We start from the raw sequence: 27,634 nt of genomic DNA, 5'->3' as shown, positions 1-27,634 counted from the left end.
CTAGTGCTTTATCTATTGTTTCACCTCCTGGACCACACATGAGTCTTCTGCATAACCATTGTGCTATCCCTCAACTTGGTTTAATAAGAAAGAGAGAAAGGGGCCAGACAGTGGCACACTGGGTTAAGTGCACATAATATGAAGCACAAATATCCAGGTTCAAGTCCCCATCCCCCACCTGCAAGGAGGAAGCTTCACAAACAGTGAAGCAGGTCTGCAGGAATCTTTCTCTCTCCTTATCTCCCCATCTTCTCTCAATTTCTCTTTCTTATCCAATAAAATGGGGGGGGGGATAAATGGCCATACAGGAGTAGTGGATTTATAGTGCCAGCACTGAGCACCAGCGATAACCCTAGAGGCAAGAGAGAGAGAGAGGAAAGAGAGAAACATCACAGCATCACTCTAACATAATGCCAGAGTTCAAACTTGGGACATCAAGTGAAAAGGTCACTCTAGGGAGACCTCTAGAAAAGGTATGGCCTTCCTCTTGTCCAATCCTCCCTGCCCTCTGATATGCTAGCTGTGCCCTCCATTTGTCAAGCCCAGTTGGAAGGCAGAGGACAGGAAGACCCAAGAAATACAATCCATAGATATTAGCTTCTAGGGTACAAAACAGGCTAGGATTATATCCAGGAAAAATGGAGACCTCCACTGAGAGAGAGAGAGACAGAGAGAGAGACAGAGAGAGAGAGAGAGAAAGAGAGAGGAGCAGGCCAAGGGTCCCATGACCGAGAAGGGCTAGTTTGGAATACAGGCCATCTGGACTGAGAACCAGTATCTTTGAAATGTCATGTAGGACTGACTGGGGAAGGGGTAGAGGGAAGCCAGGTTTCAGACAGAAAACTGGTTCTACTTTTCTGTTTTGTGACTGTGAATGACATTCTGAGCCTCAGTTTCCCTTTTCCATAAAGAGGAAGTGGGTGCCATTCTGAAACAACTAAAGTACTGAAATCTGAAAACCCTCTGCCACTTTCTCCCTTAGCTCATATAAACCTGGCACCAAAAACCCTAAGCATGGAAGACACTCAGACACAGAGGCCATCCTAGTCACAAGGCAGACACACCCATTCCTCTGCCTCCAGTTGAGGCCCTTCAATCTCCCTGAGGGACCTACATCTCAGTTTTTCCTCCCTTTGTGCTGCCAGCATTCCCAGGCCCACAGCTCAGGGCAGGCTCTTACCTTTCTCTTCCTGGAATCCTGTTTAGGCCACACCTTCATCAACCCTTCCTTTGCTGCAGTATTGGGGATCATTTTTTTAATAGAAAGTTTTATTTTTATTTAACCTTTTTATCTTCATTTATTTTTGGATAGAGAGAGCTAGAAGTTGAGAGGAAAGGGGGAGCTAGAGAGGGAGAGAGAGAGAGAGACATCTGCATCCCTGCTTCACCACTTGTGAAGTTTTCCCCCCTACAGGTGAGGAGCCGGGGACTTGAACCTGGGTCTTTGCACATGGTAACATGTGTGCCACTATCCGATCCCTTGAGGTTCATTTTTGGCCTCTGGGGTCTTGAAATAGGGTGGAGTAATCCCTCCTCTCTCCTTCCCACCCCACCCAATGCCACCTCACCCTTGTTTCCCTAAACTTGAGGGGGGCCCCACCCAGGTTTTCAGACAAACAAGGGGAAAGAGTTGCAAGAAGGAGAAAGCTCATTACTAGGAATTAAGGAGGAGGAATGCCTCAGGGTAAGACAAGCATGACTTTGCTGACAGGAAAGTCACTTTGTAAAGTCATGCAGAGATGGGCTCCGGAGCTAAGGAGATAGACTCAAACCTGAGGCTTTGAAACCCCAAATCCAATCCTCATCAGCACCATAAGCCAGAGCTGAACAAGTCTCTGGTATAAAAACAAACAGAGATGAACTCTGAGGTACATAGTTGTTCACTTAGAAGTACACAAAGGAGTGTCATGGGAGGTGCTGTAGCAAACAGAGAGCTTGACTTGCAAGTATGAGGTTCTGAGTTCAATGTGTGGCATCAAATAGTCCAAAATAATCTTCTAGTAACCTCTCATTCTCTCTCTCTCTCTCTCTCTCTCTCTCTCTCTCTCTCTCTCCCTCTCATTAAAAATAAACTATCAAGTTTGGTCCCCAGAAGCACCTAAGCCAAAACTGAACAATGCTCTGTGAAATAAATAATTTTTTAAATGTTATGAAGGAGAGCCCAGATGGGAGAATTAGTGACAGAGAAGAGAATGTCCAGAAGTCCAGATTGACAGAGACATACAGAAAGAAGACAGTCAGGCCCAGAAACAATGAGCCATGCAACTTGCATGCAGGCACACACAGAGGCAAGCAGGCACACCAGGAAACAGGAAGAACCCAGCTCAGGTTTCAAGGAAAGTGGTTTTAATCCAAACAAGTTCTGACCCTATGGAAACATGGCTTTCTCCAAATGGGCTGTGAAGCAGCCTGTGTTCAGAAAGAAAGACAGAGAGAGAAGTGAGGCCTGGGATCTGGTTACCTATGTGAGAAACCTCTTCCCAAATGAGAGAGGGATTAGGAAAAATGGATTAGGTGGAGTGGAAGAGGGGGATACTTCCCCTTCCCACACCCCCACCCCACCTCCACCTTGGAGTCTGGACCTCGCACATGGGTGATTTCACCTTAATCACATCAAGTTTTTTGTTTTCACATTTAAAGAGAGACCACAGCACAAGAGCTTCTTCTAGTGCTGTGGTACGCCCATATAGTGTTGGGACTCTAACCTGACCCTTGTGCACAGCAAGACTTGTTCCCTACCCAGTTAGTTCTCTGGCCCCACAGAAGATACTTTCCTAAAGGAAATGAGGAATTAGCTTTCTAAAAGGTATTACCAGCCAGAATAGCATAGCCTGTAGTGAGTGGGGAGTGTCCCTCTTGCCCCAGGCAGGCAGCACACAGCTCCAGCCAGGTTTGACCCCATCTCATGCAGTCTGATCCTCAACCCAACATGTTCCCTCGGCTTCAAGTTCTTTTGCCCTGTGCGCCAGTCTGTGTGACTGCATCTTGGGTCTCCCTTCCCTCCTTTCCCAAAAATTTCCTCAATTCAGGACACAGAAAATCATCATCCCCAATTTGTCCTTCTCTCAGGAAATTCAGAATCCATGGAAGGAATCTGAGGAGGAGGAAGAGGAATTTGAAATCAATGACCTTTAGAAAATAGTTTTTGGGGGTCGGGCGGTGGCACAGTGGGTTAAGCGCATGTGGCGCAAAGCGCAGGGACCGGCGTAAGGATCCTGGTTCGAGCCCCCGGCTCCCCACCTGCAGGGGAGTCGCTTCACAGGCGGTGAAGCAGGTCTGCAGGTGTCTATCTTTCTCTCCCTTTCTCTGTCTTCCCCTCCTCTCTCCATTTCTCTCTGTCCTATCCAAAAACGAATTGCGTCAACAAGGGCAATAATAATAACCACAACGAAGCTACAACAAGGGCAACAAAAGGGGGGAAAAATGGCCTCCAGGAGCGGTGGATTCATGGTGCAGATCCCTGGTTCAATTCCCCAGCACCACCTTAAGCCATACCTCAGCAATACTCTGGTAAAAACAATTTAAATAAATAAATCTTAAGGGGGGGGCATAAAATAGAAATTTCTCTCTATTCTATTAATAAAATGAAAGAAAGAGAGGAAAGAAGGAAGGAAAAATGGAAAGAAGGAAAGAAGAAAGGCAAAGGCTGGTGGGAGAGGTGGATTCATAGTGCCTGCACTGAGCCCCCGCCAAAACCCTGGTGGAAAATAACAACAACAACAACAACAACAACAATAATAATAATAATAATATAGTAAAACCCAGCTTTCAGCATCTCTTGCCCACCTCTATGCCCTTCTCAGTTTTGTAGGAAATAATCACAAGGTGACTTTCATTAGCTACCATCCTCTCTCTGGTCATTGTGCTAAGTCCTTCTCATGGGTTATTTTCCATTTCCCCCTCATCTCTTGATCTCCCACTTCACAGATGAAGAAACTGAAAGTGAGCGCATTCATGTTACACAGCTAGGGAGGCCAGGCTGGGCCCAGAACCCAGGACTGACTACTTGTTAACAGGGTACCAGGAAGCACCGTCCCCAGGCCCCAACCCTCAACCTCCCCAACCCATAACCCTATGAGCTGGCTGCTCAGAGTCAACTGCAGCAGTATTTGAGAAGGTAGGACAGAAAGTCATGAGGACAACAAGGTGGGGGACTGAAGGTGGGACCTGTGTAGCTGGAATGGGCAGCCACATTCCCCTTCCTCCCCACAGGGCCTGGGAAGGGGACACTCCCTCTGGCTCAGATCCCTCCAACATTCCAGACACGCCTCCTGGGAACTGGGGACAAAGAAGAGGTAGAAAGTTGGAGGGGAACTGCCTTCTCGCACTCTCACCTCCCTAGAGTCTGCCTTTGTCACCCACCCTGTCTGGGTCTTGGTCTCATCACTGGAGAAATGGTTGAGGATCAAGAAGCCAGTTTAGCCTCTAGAAGCCAGTTGTCCCTCAAGGCCCAGGTCTCCTCTGCCTCCTCTGGCTCCTCTGGGGTTAATGCTGCAGGAGAGCCTGGGTGGGGGCTTAGTGAAACTTGAGGAGGAATATGGGAGGGAGGAGGAGAAGGTGCGAAAAGACACGTGATTTATAGACAACTTCCTGGGTTCAGGTGTGTTGGGGCCCTTGTATCCCTGGGCAGTTGGCGCACCAGAGTGAGTCATTCCAAAGGATGTAGTGGCGCCTCAAGCTGAAGAACAAAGCAGAGGAGAAACAGGGCTAAGTGTCACTGTTGCCTCTGAGCTCAGCTAGATGACTACACAAGATGGTGAAGAGGGCCGAAAAGACATCTTAGTGTGTTAGAGCACAGGACTTGTGTGCCTGCGGCCCTAGATCAAATTCGATTCCTGGCACTATGATAGACCAGAACTGAGCAGTGCTCTACTCTTTCTTTCTCCGAGTATCTTTTTTTCATAAAATAAATAAATAAATGCTTGTTTTGAAAAGTATTCAATAGGGGCAGGGGTAAATAGCGTAATGGTTATGCAAAGAGACTCTCATGCCTGAGGCTCCAAAGTCCCAGGTTCAATTCCCCTGCACCACCATAAAACAGAGCTGAGCAGTGCTCTGGTCAAAAAAAGTATTTAATAATAGAATAGAAGAATGGGGGGAGAACAGGAGGCATGACTTCCTAAGAGGAAGAATTAAAATATCAAGAGGATCTTGTTTTACTTATTTTTTTTACTTTTTTTAATTCTTTTTTTAACTATCTTTATTTATTTGTTTGGATAGAGACAGTCAGAAATTGAGAGGGAAGGGGATGATAGAGAGGGAGAGAGACAGAGACACACATGCAGCCCAGCTTCACCACTTGTGAAGCTTTCCCCCTGCAGGTAGGGGCCAGGGGCTTGAACCCAGGTCCTTGCGCATTGTAACATGTGCGCTCAACCAGGTGTGCCACCACCCAGCCCGTTTTACTTATTTTTAAGTGTTCGTTTCTTTATTTTTTTTTTTCTCTTTCTTTCTTTTTAATTTCTTTGAATGAGAAACTAAAACGTTGTTCAGTTCTGACTTATGGTTGTGTCAAGGATTGTGCCTGGGAGTCTTAGGCATGAAAGTCTTTTGTTTTTTTAATATTTTTTGCTGCCCTTGTTGTTTTATTATTGTTGTAGTTATTATTGTTGTTATTGATGTTGTCATTGTTGGATAGGACAGAGAGAAATGGAAAGAGGAGGGGAAGACAGAGAGGGGGAGAGAAAGACAGACACCTGCAGACCTGCTTCACCGCCTGTGAAGTGACTCCCCTGCAGGTGGGGAGCCAGGGGCTCGAACCGGGATCTTTATGCTGGTCCTTGCACTTTGCGCATGTGCGCTTAACTCTACACTACCGCCCGACTCCCGGCATGAAAGTCTTTTGCAGGGGGCTTGGCAGTGGTGCACTTGGTTACTCGAGTGTATGTTAGAATGCACAAGGACTCAGATTCAAGTCCCTGCTCCCCACCTACAGGTGGAAAAGCTTCATAAGTAGTGAAGCAATGCTTCAGGGGTGTGTGTGTGGGTGTGTGTGTGTGTGTGTGTGTGTCCCTCTCTCCCCCTTCCCTCTTGATTTCTTTTTTTTTCTTTTAAAGAATTTATTATTTATTTATAAGAAAGATAGGAGGAGAGAAAGAACCAGCCATCACTCTGGTACATGTGCTGCCAGGGATCGAACTTGGAACCTCATGGGTGAGAATCAGTGCTTTATCCACTGCGCCACCTCCCAGACCACACTCCCTCTCGATTTCTCTCTGGCTCTACCCAGTAAATAAAATATATATATATATTTTAAAGAAAGTCTTTTAAAAATATTTACTTATTTTCCCTTTGTTGCCCTTGTTTTTTATTGTTGTTGTAGTTATTATTGTTGTTATTAATGTCGTCATTGTTGGATAGGACAGAGAGAAATGGAGAGAGGAGGGGAAGACAGAGAGGGGACAAGAAAGATAAACACCTGCCGACCTGCTTCACCACCTGTAAAGTGACTCCCTCACAGGTGGGAAGCCAGGGACTCAAACCGGGATCCTTAAGCCAGTCCTTGCGCTTTGTGCCACCTACGCTTAACTCACTATGCTACCACTGACTCCCTAAAGTCTTTTGTATAACCAATATGCTGTCTCCCTGATCCAGCAGAAGGATTTCAATAAGCAAAAAGTGTGACTGGGTATTTTAAAGCAAAGATTCAAAGGAGCACCCACAGTGGTCTAGATGGAGGGCATCGTGAGGGGTGGGTAGGGGCAGTTCTGGAGACCTTGCATACAGGATGGAGGATGTGGGGTTTATCTCTAAAACAGCAAGAAGAGTGAAAGAAAGAGGCCGACTTTGGAGGCTAGAGAAATGGCAACGTGTCAGATGAGTGTGTATCAGAAACTCCTGGTTTGATTTTTGATACCACATGTACCAGAACAGAGCTCTGGATTGTTTCTCTTTCTCTCTGCCTCATGTGCAACTCATGTGTAGTAAAAATCTTTCTTTAAGAGAAAGGCCCACTTGCAGCAGGAATTTGGGGAAAGAGCCCTCTGGTTATTCTGTGGACTGATGAGCTAGGACTGGAGGCAGCTGGGCCAAAGTCTGGGTGGAGGTGATGGACTTGGAACAGCTGTGAGCTATTAGCAGACTATCAGTTCCCAGTCTGAGTTCCTCCAAGCAACAGAGAAGTCACAGCTTCTTGGGCAACAGTCTTCTGCCTTTAGGCAGCTTTGCCTGGGAGAAAGTTCTTCCCCATGTCAGGCTCAGGCCTCCTTTTCTAGGATAATACACGGGCACCACCATGAAGGAGGAGAGCTACTCACTGTGCTGGGGGCTCTCAGGAAGGCAGAAATGTAGGGGCTTTCTGAGTTTAAACAGAGATGAAGATGTCTCTGACTACTCTGTATGACCCACCGCCCCTAACCCCCACCCCAACCCACCCCACTGCATCAGGTTAACACACTCTGAGAAACCTGCAACTAGACACAGTGAAACTCCTCAGCTGACCCCAGAAAAACAGCAGAGCAAGCAAAGAGATACTTATACAATTGGCAGTTTTAATTATGCATTTATTGGTTTTTTTATATAAAAGTCAAAAGAGTACATAATGAATAAAATATTAAAGGAGTGAGGAGTGAAGACCCTATTTAAAGTAGAGTCACCAGTCTCCATCCCTAGGACTATGAATGACATCTGCTATATATATATATTTTTTTTTTTTTTAAAAAAAGTGAACATGAAACTTACAGCCTGGCCTACACTCCCTCTTGTTTACATCATGAACAGAAACACATTACTCGACTCCTATTTGAGTACAGCCAGAGATCCAGACCTGGGTTGTCGCCTCTCTCCCAGTCCTCCTTACACCTCCCACTTTACTTCCCAAAAAACCTATAGAAGCCCCTACTTAGAGAGAGAGGGGAAGAAAAAAAAAAGCATACACACACACACACACACGCACACACACACACACTCACTCAGAAACATTTATGACCCTTTTCCACATGGAGCCCCTGAGACATTCACCCCCCTAGCGGCTTCTCATCCACAGATGGATGAACTACCTCCCCCTCCTTCCTCTGGGCACTGCCCAAATCTGGAAACATTCCCACTCAGTGCTTTGTCCTGAATATCTGGAAAACCACACACACACACGCACACGCACACGCACACTCATACACCTGCTGCTCATTTTCTTCCTTTGGGACACAGGGAATAAAGATCTTATCCTCTGTCTCACCACAGCTCAGGACAGTAGCCTAAGGTCCTATTTAGGCAGGACCCAGTGACAAATCTGACAAATCCTGCAGAGGGGGTCGGGGGAGCAGATCCAATGGGGTGGGGGTAGACAAGTAGCTTCTTAGCCTGCCAAGGGGTCATAAAGGGAGACTCTAAAAAGCAGCCCCTGCAAAGTCAATGGAAGTTCCAGTGGGAGGGTGGCATGGGGAGGGATGGCCCCTGCCCACGCAGATCTATTCCTTGTGCTTCACGTGGGCCAGCTTCACATTCTCCTCCTCGGTGGAGGGCGGTGGGGGCTCCAGATGGCAGCCAATCATGAGCTGGTACACGAAGACACCCGCAATGGAGCCCAGGAGTGGAGAGACGATGGGTACCCACCACCAGTGTCGGCCGGTCCTGGTGGAGAGAGGCAGAGATGTGGTCAGGGGAATGGTAGAGGACAAAGGGCAGGCATGCTGGGGTTCACTTCCCAGGAGCCACACTTACGTGAAGACTTCAGAGCCCCAGCCAGCGATGGCAGTGAAAAGGCGGGGCCCAAAGTCCCTGGCGGGGTTGACAGCGTAGCCAGAGTTGAAGCCCATGGAGGTGCCGATGACCAGAACCACCAGGCCCACGGTGAAGGCCTCCAGGCCGTGTGGGACAGGGTTGTTGTAGGGGTCCACAATGGCCAGCACACACACGATGAGTGAAGCTGTGCCAATGAACTGGGGAGTGGGGAGGACAGGGTTAGAAGAAGCTGCGGTGGGAGAGTGGAGCGATAGTGTGGATTAAGCTCAGGTGGTGCAAAGTGCAAGGACCAGTGCAAGGACCAGCGTAAGGATACCAGTTCCAGCCCCCCATCCCCACCTGCAGGGGAGTCGCTTCACAGACGGTGAAGCTGGTCTGCAGGTGTCAGTCTTTCTCTCTCCCTCTGTCTTCCCCTTCTCTCTCCATTTCTCTCTGTCCTATCCAACAATGACATCAATAACAACAACAATAATAACTACAACAAGGGCAACAAAAGGGAATAAATAAATAAATATTAAAAGAAGAAGAAGGAGGTGGAAGAGGAGGAGAAGAAGGAGGAGGAGGAGAAGGAGGAGGAGGAGGAGGAGGAGGAGGAGGAGGAGGAGGAGGAGGAGAAGAAGAAGAAGAAGAAGAAGAAGAAGAAGAAGAAGAAGAAGAAGAAGAAGAAGAAGAAGAAGAAGCCTCTGCCCAGCCCTCAGGTCTCTCCTTCCTTCCTTGACTTCAACCCAACTTTAGTCTCCCATGCTTAGCTGCTTCAAAGCAGAGCTGCTAGAATATTTGCAGGCAAGAAGATCTCCCTGGGTGCTGGTTCAATCTGTAAACCAAGCACTGTAGCTTTACCCACACACTGATAAAGCCTGTTCCGGATAAGGAGGGTGTCCCCCCTCCATCAGCCCATGAACAACCCAAGATGCCTTGTTCCCCAGCCCCATACCTGGTCGAAGAAGCCATTGACCATATCCAAGTGTCCAGAGGGGTAGGTGGCAAAGATGCCAGCCGTGCCATTGGGGCCCGAGACAATCAGCTCATTGTTGGCAAAGTCCCAGATTGCATCTGGTGACAGGTTAGACCAAAGTGGGTAAGGACGAGACCTGAGACTAACCTTCCCTGTCAGGGTGGCCCTCTCCCTCCCGGGGCCCTGGGTGTTAGAGTCAGTACATTATTCTGGAGACAGGGAGTTGGGTGGAAAGCCTAAGACTCTCAGTTGCCCGACTTGTTTCTTTCCCCTGGAGCCCCCTACCTTGGGCCCCTGTGTAAATGTGTGAGTCATAAGCCCGAGGCCTAGGCAGGCTATGGGTACCTGTCATCGAAAGGCCTGGTGCCAGAAGCTCTTAAGTAAAGGGAGGAGGATGAAGAGTGTGAGAGGGCAGGGTCAGTAATGCTCACCATAATACAGTCCAAAGACGATCCCAGCACCCAGGAAAGCTCCCAGTGTCTGAGCCAAGGTGTAGATAGGCAGCTTGATCCAGGGCTCCCGTGCCAGGAAGCACATGGCAAAGGTCACAGCTGGGTTCAGGTGGGCCCCTGAGCAGGGGGGAGATGGGGCCTATGAGCCAAAGTCTGCCATGGCTGTGAGGCCAGGACCCCAGCCTCACCTCACCCCAGGCCCCAATGCACAGAGGTCCAGAGAAGGGATTCTTGTGAGAAGGCAGTTTGGACTATGTAACAGGCCAGCTCAGATAATCTCTAGTACCAAGGTGAGAGTCAAAAGTTCTAAGTATCAAGTTCCTTCCCTACTATGCCAAGAGAACACAGTTGTGATCAGTCATGGCACAGACCAAAGCCAAAGCCAGAGCTATGTGCTGCCCTTGGGAATACTCCACCAGCCCAGTTCCTGGTGGGACATCTGTGTGAGCACTGCTGAGAAGCAATGACTGGGTTGAAAGCCTTACCTGAGACCTGGCCTGCGACCAAGATGCCCAGAGTAACAGCAAAGCCAAAGGCCAAGTTGATGGTGAGGAAGCCCCCGTGGGTGCCCCGGCTGAGCACGACCTGGGCCACAGAGCCACAGCCAAACATCTGTGTCAGGGAACAGAACGAGGCAGGGAACATGAAGCCCTGCCCACTACTCTAGGGGTAAAGCCAGCAGCCCCCACCTACCACCATCAGGAGGATAAAAGGTCCTTCCTGGAACCCACCCTAAAGCCCTCCTACCACAACTGCACCCCACAGAAGAAAATGACATGCCTTTCCACCCCCCAAAAAACCTCCTAAGGTTTTGTTTGTTTTTGTTTGTTTTGCCTCCAGGGTTATTTCTGGAGCTCAGTGCCTCTCCCAGGAATCCACTGCTCCTGGAGGCCATTTTCTTCCCCTTTTGTTGCCCTTGTTGTTGCAGCCTTGTTGTGGTTATTATTGTTGTTGTTGATGTCGTTCATTGTTGGATAGGACAGAGAGATATGGAGAGAGGAGGGGAAGACAGAGACGGGAAGAGAAAGGCATACACCTGCACACCTGCTTCACCACCTGTGAAGTGAATCCCCTGCAGGTGGGGAGTCGGGGGCTCGAACCGGGATCCTTAGGCCAGTCCTTGCGCTTTGCGCCATGTGCGCTTAACCCGCTGTGCTACCGCCCGACTCCCTGCAAAGAGACTTTCATGTCTGAGGCTCAGAAGTCCCAGGTTCGATCCCCTATACCACCATAAACCAGAGCTGAGCAGTGCTCTAGTAAAAAAAAAAAAAATTCAGTAGGATTGGGTGTAGGGGAATACATCTTATCACAAACCCACCCAGCCCCTAGCCTGGTCCAAAGGAGCAGGGAGGCTCTCACTCATCCTCTACCTGCTGTAGCTCCCATTTTTGTCCCAAAGAAGAACTCAAGTGGTATGATAGTAGGGGAAGGTACACAAAGAAAAAAGAAAGAGGGAAGCCCAGGAAGGTGCACAGTGGCCAGAATACTGGACTTGCTGGCTTGAAGTCCTGAGTTCAGTCCCCAGCACCACACTTTCCAGAGTGATGTTCTGGTTCTCTCTCTCTCTCCCCTCTACCTTTCTCTCTCCTTCTATCCCTTGTGTTAATAAAAATATATATATTCTTGTGGTCTGGGAAGTAGATAAAGCGTTGGACTCTCAAGCATGAGGTCCTGAGTTCGATCTCCGGCAGCACATGCAACAGAATGATGTCTGGATCTCTCTCTCTCTCTCTCTCTCTCTCTCCCCTAATTTCTTATTAATAAATAAATAAAATTAAATAAATAAATATTTTTAAAGAAGAAAATTTAAAAGGAATCCGACCCAGGGGGTGGCACAGTGGATAAAGTATTTGACTCTCAAACATGAATTCCTGAGTTTGATCCCCAGCATCACATGTACCAGAGTGATACTCTCATTTTCTCTCACAGTTAATTAATTAATTAAAAGAAAAAGGGAAATAATGAATACCAAAAGTTAGGTGGGGGGGGGTTGGTGGTTAGACAATAGCTCACCCAACTTTATAACATTCTAGAACCCGGGTTCAAGCCTCTGGCCACCTCATGGGACCACTTGCATAGGGGGAACCTTCCTGGATGGTAGAGCAGTGCTATGGTTTTTTTTTTCCTCTCTGCCTTTCTCTTTCTCTATTTCTCTCCCCCTGTGTCCCTTACCTTCTATATAAAAAAGAAAAGAAAGGGGGAGCAGTGGCATACCTGATAGAGCATAGGTATTACAATGCTCAAGGCCCCAAGTTCAAGCCACTAGCCCCCATCTGCCATGAGGGAGGCTTCACAAGTGTTACACAAGCTGTGCCACAGGTGTGCCTCTGTCTCTCTCCCTCTCAGTCTCTGCTTTCCATCTCAATTTCTCCCTGTCTCTATCCAATGAATAAAAAAGAAAGAAAGGAAGGAGGGGGAAAGAAAAGATAACAGAGCCTCAGAGAAAACCTTAGGACGGGAGGAAAAAAAGTAAAAAAAGGTTGAATATACTTCTCCAGAAAATGAGGTATGGGAGTTCTTAGCCCTGGCCCTCCCCAGACCACCCCATGTCTTCTCAGCATCATCCTCACCCTCCTTGACTTCTCCTTTCCCCACACTCTGCCTTCTGGAGTCCAGATTCCCCCAGTTAGTTTTGGAGGCCCTAAAGACAAAGAATCCCCAAAGAAGAGGGGATTCTGGGGCACTAAGGTCACCAATAGCCTACAAGTACAGAACACACCGTATGTGTGTTCCCATTGTTCAAATGTAAACATGCTTCTGTACTGGCCGTACAGAGCTACTGCCCTGAGCTCCCAGACTATCTCCTAACTTTGCTCCAGTCTTGGCTTCATGTCTCTACTCTTACCTCCCTATAACTAAAAGTTTTATGCCTACCCAGCAGGCAGTTTCTAAGACCCATGCTAAGTAAGGGCTCTTGTCCATTCTGATCGGTCAGCATCCTGTTGCACTGGGTTGTTAAGCATTTTGATTATCATCCTTCAGAAGGACTAAGAGATAGTGGGGAAACCAGCTACAGCGATACGGGGCAAAGGTGTGCGGGCAAGTGAGAGCAAAGATCAGAGATTGTGAGTTGGGGAGCTGGAGAAAGGCACGTGGGGGTCTGGGGCACCCTGCCCAGCTCAGCAGGTCCTGGCCTCAGCTCTTTGCCTGCCTGAGGGCAAACTTGGTTCACTTCCAGGAGGCCTTGGAGGGAAAAGCTGTCAGAGCCAGTTCCACCACCTTGGGGCTAATCTTCCTCTTCCTCCCCCTCCTCCTTCCATGCTGCCACCCCCAGCCCTTACTAGGTAACACAGAGAAAGGAGACTTTCTTTGCACTGCCCCCGCACCCCCAATCCCCCAGAACTAGCCCTGCTCTGCTTCTGTGGGCTCTACTTCCCCAACCCAGAGGTACTCAGGCAAGTCCTCACCCCCCTTTCAGGGGTCTCCCAGTCCTGGTCCCTCTACCCACACCCCCCCCTTGAGGCAGCCCTTTTTGAGGTTTTGCTTTTCACTGACACCCGATGCTTCACACCCACCTGAGCCTTATCCAGAAAGGAAACACCCTCCTTTTGTGGTCTGAGATAAGCCAAATGATCCTGGGGCTCAGTATGAGACCTGACAGCTCCTTATAGGGGAGGCCCACTGAGACTGGAGAGGGGATAGGGTATATATATATATGGTCACCTTGCCCTGTCCAGGCTGCTCTCAAAGAGGGGAATAAGGAACACAAGGCTTTTGTGTGGTAGGGGGATAATACACATCTCCCCCAAATCCTTTCTGGCACAGAGAAGAGGAGGTATGGAAATGGTAGAGCTACTCTTTTGAAAAGCTGGAATAAAATGTCCCACCTTGCATCTCCACACTGTTCCTGGAAGTTTAAGGTGCGTCTCAGCTCTCCTGGCCGCATGGAGTCTGCTCCACCACCACTACCACTTTCCACCTGGGGTGAGCCACCCCAGTAACACTTGACCATAGTTAAGCTTCCTGGTTCACAGTGGGGGCTGGCTGTTCTGCACTGCCCCAAGTTAAGGCTGGAACAAGATGGAGTAACCCACCCACTGCAATGGAGCAACGAAACCCAGAAGTAATCCACAGTAAAACAGGTGTAACCGCAGGAGCGACTGAAAAAATCAGAGTGGCTGGGACAGGAAATGGAGACAGTAACTGGTGTGTTTGCCAGACCCAAGAAACGCAAACAGAATCACCCAGGAACAACCCAAGGGAAGAAAGTGGCATAACCAGGGAGTAACTGGGATGGGGCGGGGGAGAGGAATCACTTTGGCAGGACTAAGTGGCCCCACTTAGAGAACCCAGAGGAACGGAGAGGCTGTGGAATCACTCAGCACACCTCTTTGGAGCTGACAGCATCTGCCTGGGCTCGGGCAGGGTGTAGCAGTAGCTGTCTCTGCTTGGGGCCACCGCCTTCCACAGCCTCCTATCTTCAGGATCCTTCCTTCTTCCCTCTCTGCAGTTTGCACCCTGTGTGGTTTCTGCCCTCTGCCCCCACCCGAGCAAACTGGCCTCAGATCACTGGGACTTTTGGACTTTCTGAGGCTTAATTATTTTTAGGGGCCAGACATCCAGAACCCAAATAAACCATTAGAATCCCGTTGGCCACTGCCCTGACTGCCTCTCAGAGCTGGGTGTCTGGGACCTGGGGAGCAGGGAGGGAGGGAGGGGCTGCAGGTAGGTCCCAGACTCTGCCCCAGCATGTGGCTGGATCTCTAACAGGAGGGTCAAGGATGAGAGCTGTCACTGAGTAACAGCTGTCATTTCTGTCAATAAAACTGTCATCGTGGGGTTAGTTAGCGCTATGAAAGAGGTTAAGCCTGGGGGAGTCAGAGCTGGGCAAGGGCTCAGGGAGGCCAGGAGGACAGCCCCTCCAGCTCACAGAGGAGAGAGGGGTTGGGGGGCGGTGAGAGGGAGGGAGAGAGCAGACCACTCACCACGAGGATGAGGGTCCCCAGGCACTCAGCCAGCGCCTGGCGCAGCAGTCGGTAACGGATGTGGAGCATCTCCCCGCAGCGGGTCACCAGCTCCTTCTGTCTACCCATGGCGCGGGCGGTCTGGCGGGCGGGCTGCGGGCTGCGGGCTGCGGGCTGCGGGCTACTGGGTGCAGGCTGGAGGGCGGCGGGCGCAGCGCAGTGTCCCCAGCACCGGACGGAACCCTTTATAGGAGCCCGGGAGCGCCTCCCTCCCCGCCCACCCTGCGGCCCCGCCCGCTGGATCCCGCTCTGGGCAGGAGGAGTGGGCGGCCACACCTTGCCTGGGGAAGCTGGGGGGAGAGGCTGGAGGCGAGGAGATGAGAAGGAAGACTGGTGGCACTGGGGAGTGAGGAATTGTAGGGGTGCCATACTACACACACACACACACACACACACACACACACACACACACTTCGCATGGTGCATAGAGGCCGTAGCTGGGGCTGGGAGCCAGTGGCGGATAGAGTGCAGGAATGAGCATAGCTGGGGAGAATGGGGCTGTCATCAAAGAGCCCTCCTTGGCCCGTTGCGCAATGAATGAGTCTGCTATCATCCCCTTCATGGACCTGATAGAGCAGATAAATCAGACAAGAGAGGACCTAGTTCCTGCCCTACAAGAAGGCTGGACGCACCCAAGGTGTCCTTCAGTGAGGGAGGGGGCTGGAGGAAGGAAACTCTAGTTCCCCGTGAGAAGAAGTCTCTCACAGTCTGGACCCGGGGACTTGCTGAGTTCCAGCCAGAGTTTGCGGGTCCTGGGCCCTCTGAGTATACATGTCCTGTATCCTGACTACTCGGTCTATGACTGTGTCCAACATGCTTTCTGTCCTCTGTGCCTCACCACACTGGCAGACCTTCCTTGTGCAGTGCCCATGGCTGGTTTAACTGAGCTGAGGACGCATATTCCTGTGTGCAGTTTGCACGTGGCTCCAGAAGCTGAGCCCCAGCTGTCCTGACGTATCCCTTGCCACAAGCTTGCCAGTGGGGTGCTTCCAGCTGTTTTTAACCCTTTCCTCTCCCACTCCAGCTGATTCCACAAGAGGAGAGATAAAGCTAATTAAGCACTTGAGGTGTTGGTCCCATTTGAGGGGGTCCATGCTCCCTTCTTGCATGTAATATTCCAGAAACTGGGTTGGTTCATTTGGGAGGGTGCCTGCTTTGCCACTTGCACTATCCAGGTCCAAGCCCCTAGTACACCACATGGAAATACCTTAGTACTGGTAGTGGAGAAGCTTTGATGTTGTTCTCTCTCTCTCTCTGAAAAAGTTGACCTGGAACAGTTAATCCTCTGCCATGAACCAAAATAAATTTTGATTTTTTTATTGCCTTTATTTATCTATTGGATAAAGACAGCCAGAAATTGAGAGCGAAGGGGGTGATAGAGAAAGGAGAGAGACAGGGAGACACCTGCCACACTGCTTCACCACTTGTAAAGCAGTCCTCATACAGGTGGGGACCAGGAGCTCAAACCCAGGTCCTTGCCCACTGTAACGTGTGCACTCAACCAGGTGTACCACCACCGGGCCCCATGAACCAAAAAAAGTAGGAAACCACAGTTTGGTGGCCTTGGCTTGTGGGACTGGGAGGGAATGTATCTTCATCTCACATCTTTATGGTAGCTTTGCCCGGAAACACCACATTTTCCAGAGGAACTGAATCTAGGTGGGTCAAAGACCCTGGGAACTTCTCCCTTGAGAAATGACTCCGAAGTGAGTAGTGCCCAAAGAGATGGGGTTTAGCAACACACACTATGTAGAGTCACACGTACGCATGCCTATGCGTGCACACATACGCCCTGAGGCAGGCCACCACACTTACCTGTAGACACTGAGCTCTGTCCATAGGCTTATGGGCCTTCCAACACACACATATATGCAACCCACACACCAGGTCTTTCTTGGCCCAAAGAGAAGCACCCCTCCTCTTGGCACCCCACAGGTTGGGTGGCCCCACGTGAATCAGAAAGCATCACTGATTGCCTGCCTGTGACTTGAGGCAGAACGCCAGACTTCTGGTGCTACAACCCAGATGATGAGACCAGGGAAGCCCCACATCATTCTGCCCTTTCTTCTCGCCACTCTGTGATGTGTTTCTCAAGGATTCCCTCAACACCGAAAGAAAGTGGGAAGCCCCAGTCTATAATATCCCATCTTGAGCCTGGCCTGGGAATCAGAAGAGAAAAGCAAGGAGAGCTCTACCACCAACAGACAAAACCCTTATATATATGAATTTGTGTTTGGCTCACAAGGAGGGCCACACAAGTTAAGCAACTCACACACACACACACACACACACACACACACACACCTGTGGATGTGTGCTCATTGCTCATGGTGTCTGCACTTACACACATGTCCCTACATGTACTCACAATGTATAAATGTGCATATGTGCCTACCTACAGTCTTGGGATGCAGGTCACCATAAAACATCTTTTCTTAATATTTTATTTCTGTTGGGGCTGGGTAGTGGCACACTTGATTGAGAACATACATTACAATATGCAAGGACCTGGGCCCAATCCCCAGCCCCCACCTGCAGGGGGGAAGTTTCAGTAGTGGTGAAACAATACTGCAGGTGTCTTCCCTTCTCTCTCCCTCACTATTTCCCCTTTTCCTCTCCGTTTCTCTCTGTCCTATCAAATACTGTATTTATTTATTTAATGAGAGAGTGAGAGAGAGATAGAGAGAGAGAGACCAGAGTACTGCTCAGCTTTGACTTATAGGTGGTGCTGGGAATTGAACCTGGACCTTATAGCCTCAGGCATAAAAATCCTTTGCATAACCACTATGCTGTATCCCCAGCCCAGAACACTGTTTTGACCCATTCTATTAGAAGCAAGCCCATGCCAAGTCACACGGCTAACAAGTAGAACAAAGACTGGATCTCATTGTCTTACACCCCTAAATCAGGGCCCAGCCTTCAAGACCATAACCCCAGACACTGCCTCCAGACTCATATCCATAACTAGCAAGTAGACACAAGTCCACCAATGTGTGCACACTAGGATGAATTAGGATTGGAGCTGAGAAGAGAGGGCTGTGTCCATGTTTCTTAGGAAGTATAAGACAACCCTGCCTGGAGGAGTGTCCCTTCTTACTGTCCTTGGATCACCTGGGATTAAGAGGCTTTGGGGCCAGAGAATTCTTGCTTTGAAGTACCAGGTTAAGAGCGGAGCATAGAGCATACTGGTCATGCAAACAAAACAAAAAAGTTCATGCCTGAGGCTCTTAGATCCTAGGTTCATTCCCTACCACCACAAACCAGAGCTGAGCAGTGACATGAGAAAGAAAGAAAGGAAAAAGAGGAAGGGAGAGTGGGGAGGGAGGACTGGGCCATGGCACACCTAGTTGACTGTACACATTACCATGTGTAAGGAGTTCAAGTCTCTGGCCCCCACCAGCAAGAGGGAAGTTTCTCTTTTTCTCTCTATCTCTCCCTCCCCTCTTAATTTCTCTCTATCATATCAAATAAGAAAGAGGTAGATAGAAAACTACAGACCAATATCTCTGATGAACATAGATGCGAAAATATTAAACAAAATTCTAGCCAACCGGATACAGCAGTATATCAAAAAGATTGTTCATCATGACCAAGTGGGGTTTATCCCAGGCATGCAAGGTTGGTTTAATATACGTAAATCAATCAATGTGATCCACCACATCAACAAAAGCAAGACCAAAAACCACATGGTCATATCAATAGATGCAGAGAAAGCCTTTGACAAAATACAACATCCCTTTATGATCAAAACACTACAAAAAATGGGAATAGATGGAAAATTCCTCAAGATAGTGGAGTCTATATATAGCAAACCGACAGCCAACATCATACTCAATGGTGAAAAACTGGAAGCATTTCCCCTCAGATCAGGTACTAGACAGGGCTGCCCACTATCACCATTACTATTCAACATAGTGTTGGAAGTTCTTGCCATAGCAAGGCAGGAGCAAGGAATTAAAGGGATACAGATTGGAAGAGAAGAAGTCAAACTCTCCTTATTTGCAGATGACATGATAGTATACATGGAAAAACCTAAGGAATCCAGCAAGAAGTTTTTGGAAATCATCAGGCGGTACAGTAATGTGTCAGGCTATAAAATTAACATTCAAAAGTCAGTGGCATTCCTCTATGCAAACACTAAGTTAGAAGAAATTGAAATCCAGAAATCAGTTCCTTTTTCTATAGCAACAAAAACAATAAAATATCTAGGAGTAAACCTAACCAAAGAAGTGAAAGACTTGTATACTGAAAATTATGAGTCACTACTCAAAGAAATTGAAAAAGACACAAAGAAGTGGAAAGATATTCCATGTTCATGGGTTAGAAGAATTAACATCATCAAAATGAATATATTACCCAGAGCCATCTACAAATTTAATGCTATCCCCATCAAGATCCCAAGCACATTTTTTTAGGAGAATAGAACAAATGCTACAAATGTTTATCTGGAACCAGAAAAGACCTAGAATTGCCAAAACAATCTTGAGAAAAAAGAACAGAACCGGAGGCATCACACTCCCAGATCGCAAACTGTATTGTCATCAAAACTGCTTGGTACTGGAACATGAACAGACACACTGACCACTGGAATAGAATTGAGAGCCCAGAAATGAGGCCCCACACGTATGGACATCTAATCTTTGACAAAGGGGCCCAGACTATTACATGGGGAAAGCAGAGTCTCTTCAACAAATGGTGTTGGAAACAATGGGTTGAAACATGCAGAAGAATGAAACTGAATCACTGTATTTCACCAAATACAAAAGTAAATTCCAAGTGGATCAAGGACTTGGATGTTAGACCAGAAACTATCAAATACTTAGAGGAAAATATTGGCAGAACTTTTTTCCGCATAAATTTTAAAGACATTTTCAATGAAACGAATCCAATTACAAGGAAGACTAAGGCAAGTATAAACCTATGGGACTACATCAAATTAAAAAGCTTCTTCACAGCAAAAGAAACCACTACCCAAATCAAGAGACCCCTCACAGAATGGGAGAAGATCTTTACATGCCATACATCAGACAAGAGTTTAATAACCAACATATATAAAGAGCTTGCCAGACTCAACAACAAGACAACAAATAACCCCATCCAAAAATGGGGGGAGGAATTGGACAGAAGATTCACCACAGAAGAGATCCAAAAGGCCAAGAAACACATGAAAAAATGCTCCAAGTCTCTGATTGTCAGAGAAATGCAAATCAAGACAACAATGAGATATCACTTCACTCCTGTGAGAATGTCACACATCAGAAAAGGTAACAGCAGCAAATGCTGGAGAGGGTGTGGGGTCAAAGGAACCCTCCTGCACTGCTGGTGGGAATGTCAATTGGTCCAACCTCTGTGGAGAACAGTCTGGAGAACTCTCACAAGGCTAGAAATGGACCTACCCTACCTATGATCCTGCAATTCCTCTCCTGGGGATATATCCTAAGGAACCCAACACATCCATCCAAAAAGATCTGTGTACACATATGTTCTTGGCAGAACAATCTGTAATAGCCAAAACCTGGAAGCAACCCAGGTGTCCAACAACAGATGAGTGGCTGAGCAAGTTGTGGTATATATACACAATGGAATACTACTCAGCTGTAAAAAATGGTGACTTCACCATTTTCAGCCAATCTTAGATGGACCTTGAAAAAATCATGTTGAGTGAAATAAGTCAGAAACAGAAGGATGAATACGGGATGATCTCACTCTCAGGCTGAAGTTGAAAAACAAGATTAGAAAAGAAAACACAAGTCGAACCTGAAATGGAATTGGAGTATTACACCAAAGTAAAAGACTCTGGGGTGGGTAGGTGGGTGGGGAGAATACAGGTCCATGAAAAATGATGAATGAAATAGTGGGGGTTGTATTGTTAAATGGGAATCTGGGGAATGTTATGCATGTAAAAAAAAAAAAAAAAGAAGTAGAAACGCAAAGCAGAAATTGACTGAGTTTGGAGTATGGCACCAAAGTAAGAAAGCAGAAGTACACTAGAGTTTGCAGTGAGTACCCTCCCTAACACTTCTTCTCCACTATTCCAAGCTTTGGGTCCATGATTGCTCAACAATTTGTTTGGTTTCGTATGTTAACTCTCTTTTCAGCCACCAGGTTCCAGGTGTCATCAGGATGCCAGCCAGGCTTCCCTAGATTGAAGACCCCACCAATATGTCCTGGAGTTCAGCTTCCCCAGAGACCCACCCTACTAGAGAAAGAGAGAGGCAGACTGGGAGTATGGACCGACCAGTCAACGCCCATGTTCAGCGAAGAAGCAATTACAGAAGCCAGACCTTCTACCTTCTGCAACCCTCAATGACCCTGGGTCCATGCTCCCAGAGGGATAGAGAATGGGAAAGCTACTGGGGAGGGGGTGGGATATGGAGATTGGGTGGTGGGAATTGTGTGGAATTGTACCCCTGCTACCCTTTGGTTTTGTTAATTAATCCTTTCTTAAATAAAAAATTAAAAAAAAAAAAAAAAAAAAAAAAGAGGTAGATAAATAACAAGGTTGGCCTGAGTTTGAGGACAGTTCTTTCCTCAGCTCTACAGGAGAACAAGGGACATGGTTGGGGATTGGGGGATGTCATTAAACTGCCTGGCTGAATCATACAACTTACCCAGAGCCCTCTGGGCTCCCTCTTGCACTTTAAGAAGGAAATCCTGGGCTGTGTGCTGACTGGAAGCCTTGCGCTACTGGGAGTTTCAGGAGAAGGTATATGAAGAGGCCTCTTCCCAGGGTATCATGAGCGACGCCTGTGTCTCACCTGGGCAGGAGGGTGAACCCTAGAAGATGACCTGAGAGCCCATCCCCCTGTGAGAGGCCATGACTCTGAGGTCAGAGCTGGGGGAGTGGGTTCCCAGGCAAGGGAAGGGCTCAAAATTCAAGTCCCAGCCTGATGAACCAAAGGGGCTGGCAGGGCCCTATAAGGGGTGACACGCCCTTCGTTTCCTACCCCCCCCCCCAACCCTTTTGGCCTGAATGGGAACAGCCTGAACCAACAGAGGAGAGATATGAGTCACGTGAACCCATGAGGTGTGAGCCAGCCTAGTAAAAGAGTGGGCACAAAACAAACTGTACTTCAAACTCACTCAACTTCCCCACCCACCTCCCTTCTTGGAGTCAAATACAGGAGAAACAGATCAAAAAACACAATGAGACATTTTCAAGTTTTAGTGAGCATGTCCTCCAATTTGCAAAACAACCACCCCAGAAGTACAGTGTATTTTCTTTTTCTTTTCTTTTCTTTTTTTTTAATTTATTTCTTTATTGGGGAATTAATGTTTTACATTCAACAGTAAATACAATAGTTTGTACATGCATAACATTCCCCAGATTTCCATTTAACAATACAACCCCCACTATGTCATTTATCATCCTTCATGGACCTGTATTCTCCACACCCACCCACCCCAGAGTCTTTTACTTTGGTGCAATATGCCAATTCCATTTCAGGTTCTACTTGTGTTTTCTTTTCTGATCTTGTTTTTCAACTATGCCTGAGAGTGAGATCATCCCATATTCATCCTTCTGTTTCTGACTTATTTCACTTAACATGATTTCTTCAAGGTCCATCCAAGATCGGCTGAAAACGGTGAAGTCACCATTTTTTACAGCTGAGTAGTATTCCATTGTGTATATATACCACAACTTGCTCAGCCACTCATCTGTTGTTGGACACCTGGGTTGCTTCCAGGTTTTGGCTATTACAGATTGTTCTGCCAAGAACATATGTGTACACAGATCTTTTTGGATGGATGTGTTGGGTTCCTTAGGATATAAATTTCCATGTAAATTATCATGTCATCTGCAAATAAGGAGAGTTTGATTTCTTCTCTTCCAATCTGTATCCCTTTAATTCCTTGCTCCTGCCTGATTGCTATGGCAAGAACTTCCAACACTATGTTGAATAGTAATGGTGATAGTGGGCAGCCCTGTCTAGTACCTGATCTGAGGGGAAATGCTTCCAGTTTTTCACCATTGAGTATGATGTTGGCTGTAGGTTTGCTATATATAGACTCCACTATCTTGAGGAATTTTCCATCTATTCCCATTTTTTGTAGTGTTTTGATCATAAAGGGATGTTGTATTTTGTCAAAGGCTTTCTCTGCATCTATTGATATGACCATGTGGTTTTTGGTCTTGCTTTTGTTGATGTGGTGGATCACATTGATTGATTTACGTATATTAAACCAACCTTGCATGCCTGGGATAAACCCCTCTTGGTCACGATGAACAATCTTTTTGATATACTGCTGTATCCGGTTGGCTAGAATTTTGTTTAATATTTTCGCATCTATGTTCATCAGAGATATTGGTCTGTAGTTTTCTTTTTTGGTTGTGTCCCTGTCTGCTTTTGGTATCAGGGTGATGTTGGCTTCATAGAAGCTGGCAGGGAGTATTCCAGTGTCTTCAATCTTCTGGAAGACTTTTAAAAATAAAAATAGAGGTATTAGTTCTTCTTTGAAGGTTTTGTAGAATTCATTTGTAAAACCATCTGGTCCAGGACTTTTATTTTTGGGGAGATTTTTGATAACTGTTTCAATTTCATTAGCTGTGATGGGCCTGTTCATGTTATCCACTTCCTCTTTACTTAGTTTTGGAAGTTGGTAGGTATCTAGGAAATCGTCCATTTCTTCCAGGTTCTCTAGCTTGGTGGCATATAGTTGTTCATAGAAGCCTCACATGATATGTTGAATTTCTGCGGCGTCTGTTGTGATATCTCCTCTTTCATTTACTATCTGATTTATTTGGGTCTTCTCCCTTTTTTGTTTTGTGAGTCTGGCTAAAGGCTTGTCGATTTTGTTTACTCTTTCGAAAAACCAACATTTACTTTCGTTGATCTTTTGTATGGTTTTCCTATTCTCAATGTTATTTATTTCTGCCCTAACTTTAGTGATTTCTGACCTTCTCGTTGCTTTAGGATTCCTTTGTTGTTCTTCTTCTGGGTCTTTAAGATGTGCAATCAGGCTGTTTATTTGTGCTTTTTCTTGTTTCCTAATGTGTGCTTGTATAGCTATGAACTTCCCTCTTAGGACTGCTTTAACTGTGTCCCAAATATTTTGATAGCTTGTGTCTTCATTTTCATTGAACTCTCGAAACATTTTGATTTCTTCCTTGATTTCCTCTTTGACCCAGAAGTTGTTAAGAAGTGTACTGTTGAGCTTCCACATTTTGGGACTGTTACTAATCGTTTGTTCATTGTTAAGTGTTAGTTTAATTCCACTGTGGTCTGAGAAGATGCTTGGGATGATTTCAATGGTCTTGAATTGGCTGATGCTGTCTTTGTGACCTAACATATGGTCTGTCCTTGGGAATGACCCATGTGGATTTGAGTAAAATGTGTATTCCAGTTTCTTGGGATAAATGACTCTGAAAATGTCCAATAGTTCTAGTTTATCTATCTCTTCATTTAGCTCCCTTATGTCTTTATTGATTTTCTGCCTGGATGATCTGTCAAGTTGAGAGAGTGGGGTGTTGAAGTCCCCTACTATGATTGTGTTACTGTTAATATATTGCTGTAGCTCTTTCAGTAGAAGTTTGATGTATTTAGATGGCTTCTCATTGGGTGCATAGATGCTAACAATTGTTAAGTCCTCTTGATTGACTGATCCTCTGAGCATTAAGTAGTGTCCATTCCTATCTTTTTTAATCTTCTCTATTTTAAAGTTTATCATGTCAGATATGAGAATAGCTGCTCCTGCCCTTTTTTGTGGGCCATTGGCTTGTATGATAGTTTTCCATCCTTTCACTTTAAGTCTGTGTTTGTTTCAATCCCTGAGTTGGAGCTCAGTGGTTTAAAAGCCTCTTTTTTTTTTTTCTTCCCTGTAGGCTATGGGAGCCTGAGGGCTTTTAAACTATCAATAGGCTTCTTAGCTTAATCACTGACTCCTGACCAAGAGATAAAGCAAGGTGTGGCAGAGATAATCCAGTGGTTATGCAAAGAGACTTTCACAGCCCCTCAGCTATGCCACCAAGGTATAGGTCTTCTCCTGAGTTTCCCGGTTAGATCTCTGTCCCCTGGTGTCCCTCCCTTTCACTGCTCCAGATTCTGAGGGTAGTAGCAATGGAGACTCAGAGTTGCACTTGGTGAGTCTCTGGGGAGTCCCTCTCCTCCCTTAAACTGTCCCTTTGTTGGCGGAGCAGACAGGAGGTGGTGTCTCAACTGATAAACTGCTGAACTGTTAACAGTCACTTAATCTCTCCTTAGGCCCCTCTCTCCTCTCTGTCACCAGCCACATGTGTTTGTACTCACGGGTGATTTACTGGGTTCCTGTGGTCATGTCTTGTTTCAGTCCTGGGTGGTCTCCTTTGGTATTCCTAGCTGATCCAGGAGAGGAGAGGAAAGAAATCTATCTGCTGCTCATAGCTCCACCTCCGGAAGTCCTCCTCTTTTTCTTATCTTTTTATTTGTTTACATAGTGGATAAAGACAGAGAAACCAAGAGGGAGGAGGGAGGAGGACACCTACAGCATTCTTTTATCACTTTCAAAGCCCCCCCCCCCCCCCACAGATCTTTGCTCTTTTTATATATGTTGTCCTGCTCAGCTCTGACTTATGGTGGTACTGGGGACTAAACTTGGGACCTTTGGTGCTTCAGGCATGATTAAAAAAAAATATTTAGTTATTTATTCCCTTTTGTTGTCCTTGTTGTTTTATTGTTGTAGTTATTGTTGATGTTATTGTTGTTGGATAAGACAGAGAGAAGTGGAGAGAGGATGGGAAGACAGAGAGGGGAAGAGAATGATAGACACGTGCGGACCTGCTTCACCGCCTGTGAAGCGACTCCCCTGCAGGTGAGGAGCTGGGGACTCGAGCCGGGATCCTTATGTCAGTCCTTGTGCTTTGTGCCACCTGCGCTTAAACCACTGCGCTACCGTCCAACTCCCCTTGATTTTTTTTAACATATCATTATGTTTTCTCCCCAGCCTTTAGTCCACTTTCAAAGATAATAAAACTGAGGTTTAGAGAGAAGTCAGCTCGGGGCTGGGTGGTGGTGCACTTGGTTGAGCACACTTGCTACAATGCTCAAGGACCCAGGTTCAAGCCCCTGGTCCCCACCTACAGGGGGAAAGCTTCACAAGTGGTGAAGCAGGGCTACAGGTGTCTCTCTCCCTATCACCCCCTTCCCTCTTGATTTATGGCTGTCTCTATCCAATAAATAAAAATAATAGCCAAAAAAAGGGATTTATTTTTTAAAAGGCTCAAGGAATTAAACTTTGTTTAGTTAAAGAAAAGAGAGAGAAGTGGAGTTGGGTGGTATCGCAGCAAGTTAAGTGCATATGGCATGAAGCACAAGGACCAGCATAAGGAACCCAGTTTGAGCCTCCGGCTCCCCACCTGCAGGGGGGTCGCTTCACGGGTGGTGAAGCAGGTCTGCAGGTGTCTATCTTTCTCTCCCCCTCTATCTTCCCTCCTCTCTCGATTTCTCTCTGTCCTATCCAACAACAGCAACAGCAATGACAACAGTAATATTAATGACAATAACATAGGTAACGAGGGCAACACAATGGGAAAAATGGCCTCCAGGAGCAGTTGATTTGTAGTGCAGGCACTGAGCCCCAGCAATAACCCTGAACGCAAAAAAAAAAAAAAAAAAAAGAGAGAGAGAGAGAGAGAGAAAGAATTCAGCTGTTAAGTTCTCTCTCAAAGAGTGTTGAGCTGGGATTCCAACTTTATGCAGATGAAGAGGAGCAGTGGTGAAGGTGAGAGGCTGGGAAACCACAGCCAGAGAGAGGTACTAGGGGGACAGGGACCCTGCAACCCAGTGAATCCCTACATGCTCGAGCTCACTTTGTGGCCACAGCTGGACAGCTTTCCTGCTTCCAGGTCTTGGGAATTAGGGGCTGGTTCTGTGCTCAGGAACGGGGAGTGGAGAGCAGAGCTGAATCACCTTGTTATGAGCGTCCCCAGGCTGGCGAGTTCCTCCTCCTGTGCCAACACTGCCAGCCCGTCTCCAGTGAGGCTGTGGTGGAGGGTCTGAGTTCCAGCTGCCCTTGCAGGCATGTCCAGCCACTGGCCAGCTGAGTCCTGAGAAAACCTGCATTTATTTATTTATATTTATTACCTTTTTTTTTTTTGCCCACAGAGTTATCCCTGGGGCTCAGTTCCTGCACTATGAATCTACTGCTCCTGGAGGCTGTTTCTTTCCCTTTTGTTGCCCTTGCAGTTTATCATTGTTGTTATTATTATTATTGTTGTTGTTGTCATTGTTGTTAGATAGGACAGAGAGAAATGGAGAGAGGAGGGGAAAACAGAGACAGGGAGAGAAAGACAGACACCTGCAGACCTGCTTCTGTGAAGCGATCCCCCTACAGGTGGGGAGCCGGGGTCTTATCCAAAGGACCAAAGGTATTTTCTTTTCTTTTCAAAAAAATATTTATTTTCGGAAGTCGGGCGGTAGTGCAGTGGGTTAAGCGCATGTGGTGCAAAGCACAAGGACCGGCATAAGGATCCCAGTTTGAGCCCCAGCTCCCCATCTGCAGGGGAGTTGCTTCACAGGTGGTGAAGCAGGTCTGCAGGTGTCTGTCTTTCTCTCCCTCCTCTGTCTTCCCCTCCTCTCTCCATTTCTCTCTGTCCTGTCTAACAATGA

The 27,634-nt window shown here is 47.1% G+C and overlaps 1 protein-coding gene across 2 annotated transcripts; it reads right to left on the bottom strand.

Annotated features, from left to right (window-relative positions):
• Window positions 1-7,481: 7,481 nt before the first annotated feature.
• Window positions 7,482-15,231, bottom strand: AQP3 (aquaporin 3 (Gill blood group)). 2 transcript variants are annotated; one of them, XM_007522864.3, is made up of 6 exons: window positions 15,012-15,216; window positions 10,572-10,698; window positions 10,066-10,203; window positions 9,614-9,732; window positions 8,659-8,876; window positions 7,482-8,568 (listed from the first exon to the last, which is right to left on the bottom strand). In XM_007522864.3, exons 1-6 carry the CDS (start codon window positions 15,117-15,119, stop codon window positions 8,406-8,408), a joined length of 873 nt encoding a protein of 290 aa, XP_007522926.1. In that variant the 5' UTR covers window positions 15,120-15,216; the 3' UTR covers window positions 7,482-8,405. The 2 variants fall into 2 exon arrangements, with proteins under 2 accessions (XP_007522926.1, XP_016043540.1); XM_016188054.2 differs by lacking the exon at window positions 8,659-8,876 and having other exon boundaries at window positions 15,012-15,231.
• Window positions 15,232-27,634: the final 12,403 nt, after the last annotated feature.

Source organism: Erinaceus europaeus, chromosome 10, assembly GCF_950295315.1.
Source record: "Erinaceus europaeus chromosome 10, mEriEur2.1, whole genome shotgun sequence".
Taxonomy (NCBI): Eukaryota; Metazoa; Chordata; class Mammalia; order Eulipotyphla; family Erinaceidae; genus Erinaceus; species Erinaceus europaeus.
Note: the sequence above shows the minus strand (reverse complement) of the source record. Positions and strands in the feature narration are given on the sequence as shown.

What these genes read in the sequence shown, in the direction of transcription:
- AQP3 (XM_007522864.3), bottom strand. Translation starts at nt 15,119, where the DNA reads ATGGGTAGACAGAAGGAGCTGGTGACCCGCTGCGGGGAGATGCTCCAC. An exon ending in CGTCTTTGGACTGTATTATG is followed by an intron (nt 9,733 to 10,065) that starts GTGAGCATTACT and finishes ACCTGTCACCAG; the next exon opens with ATGCAATCTGGGACTTTGCC. An exon ending in TGGGGCTCTGAAGTCTTCAC is followed by an intron (nt 8,569 to 8,658) that starts GTAAGTGTGGCT and finishes TCTCTCCACCAG; the next exon opens with GACCGGCCGACACTGGTGGT.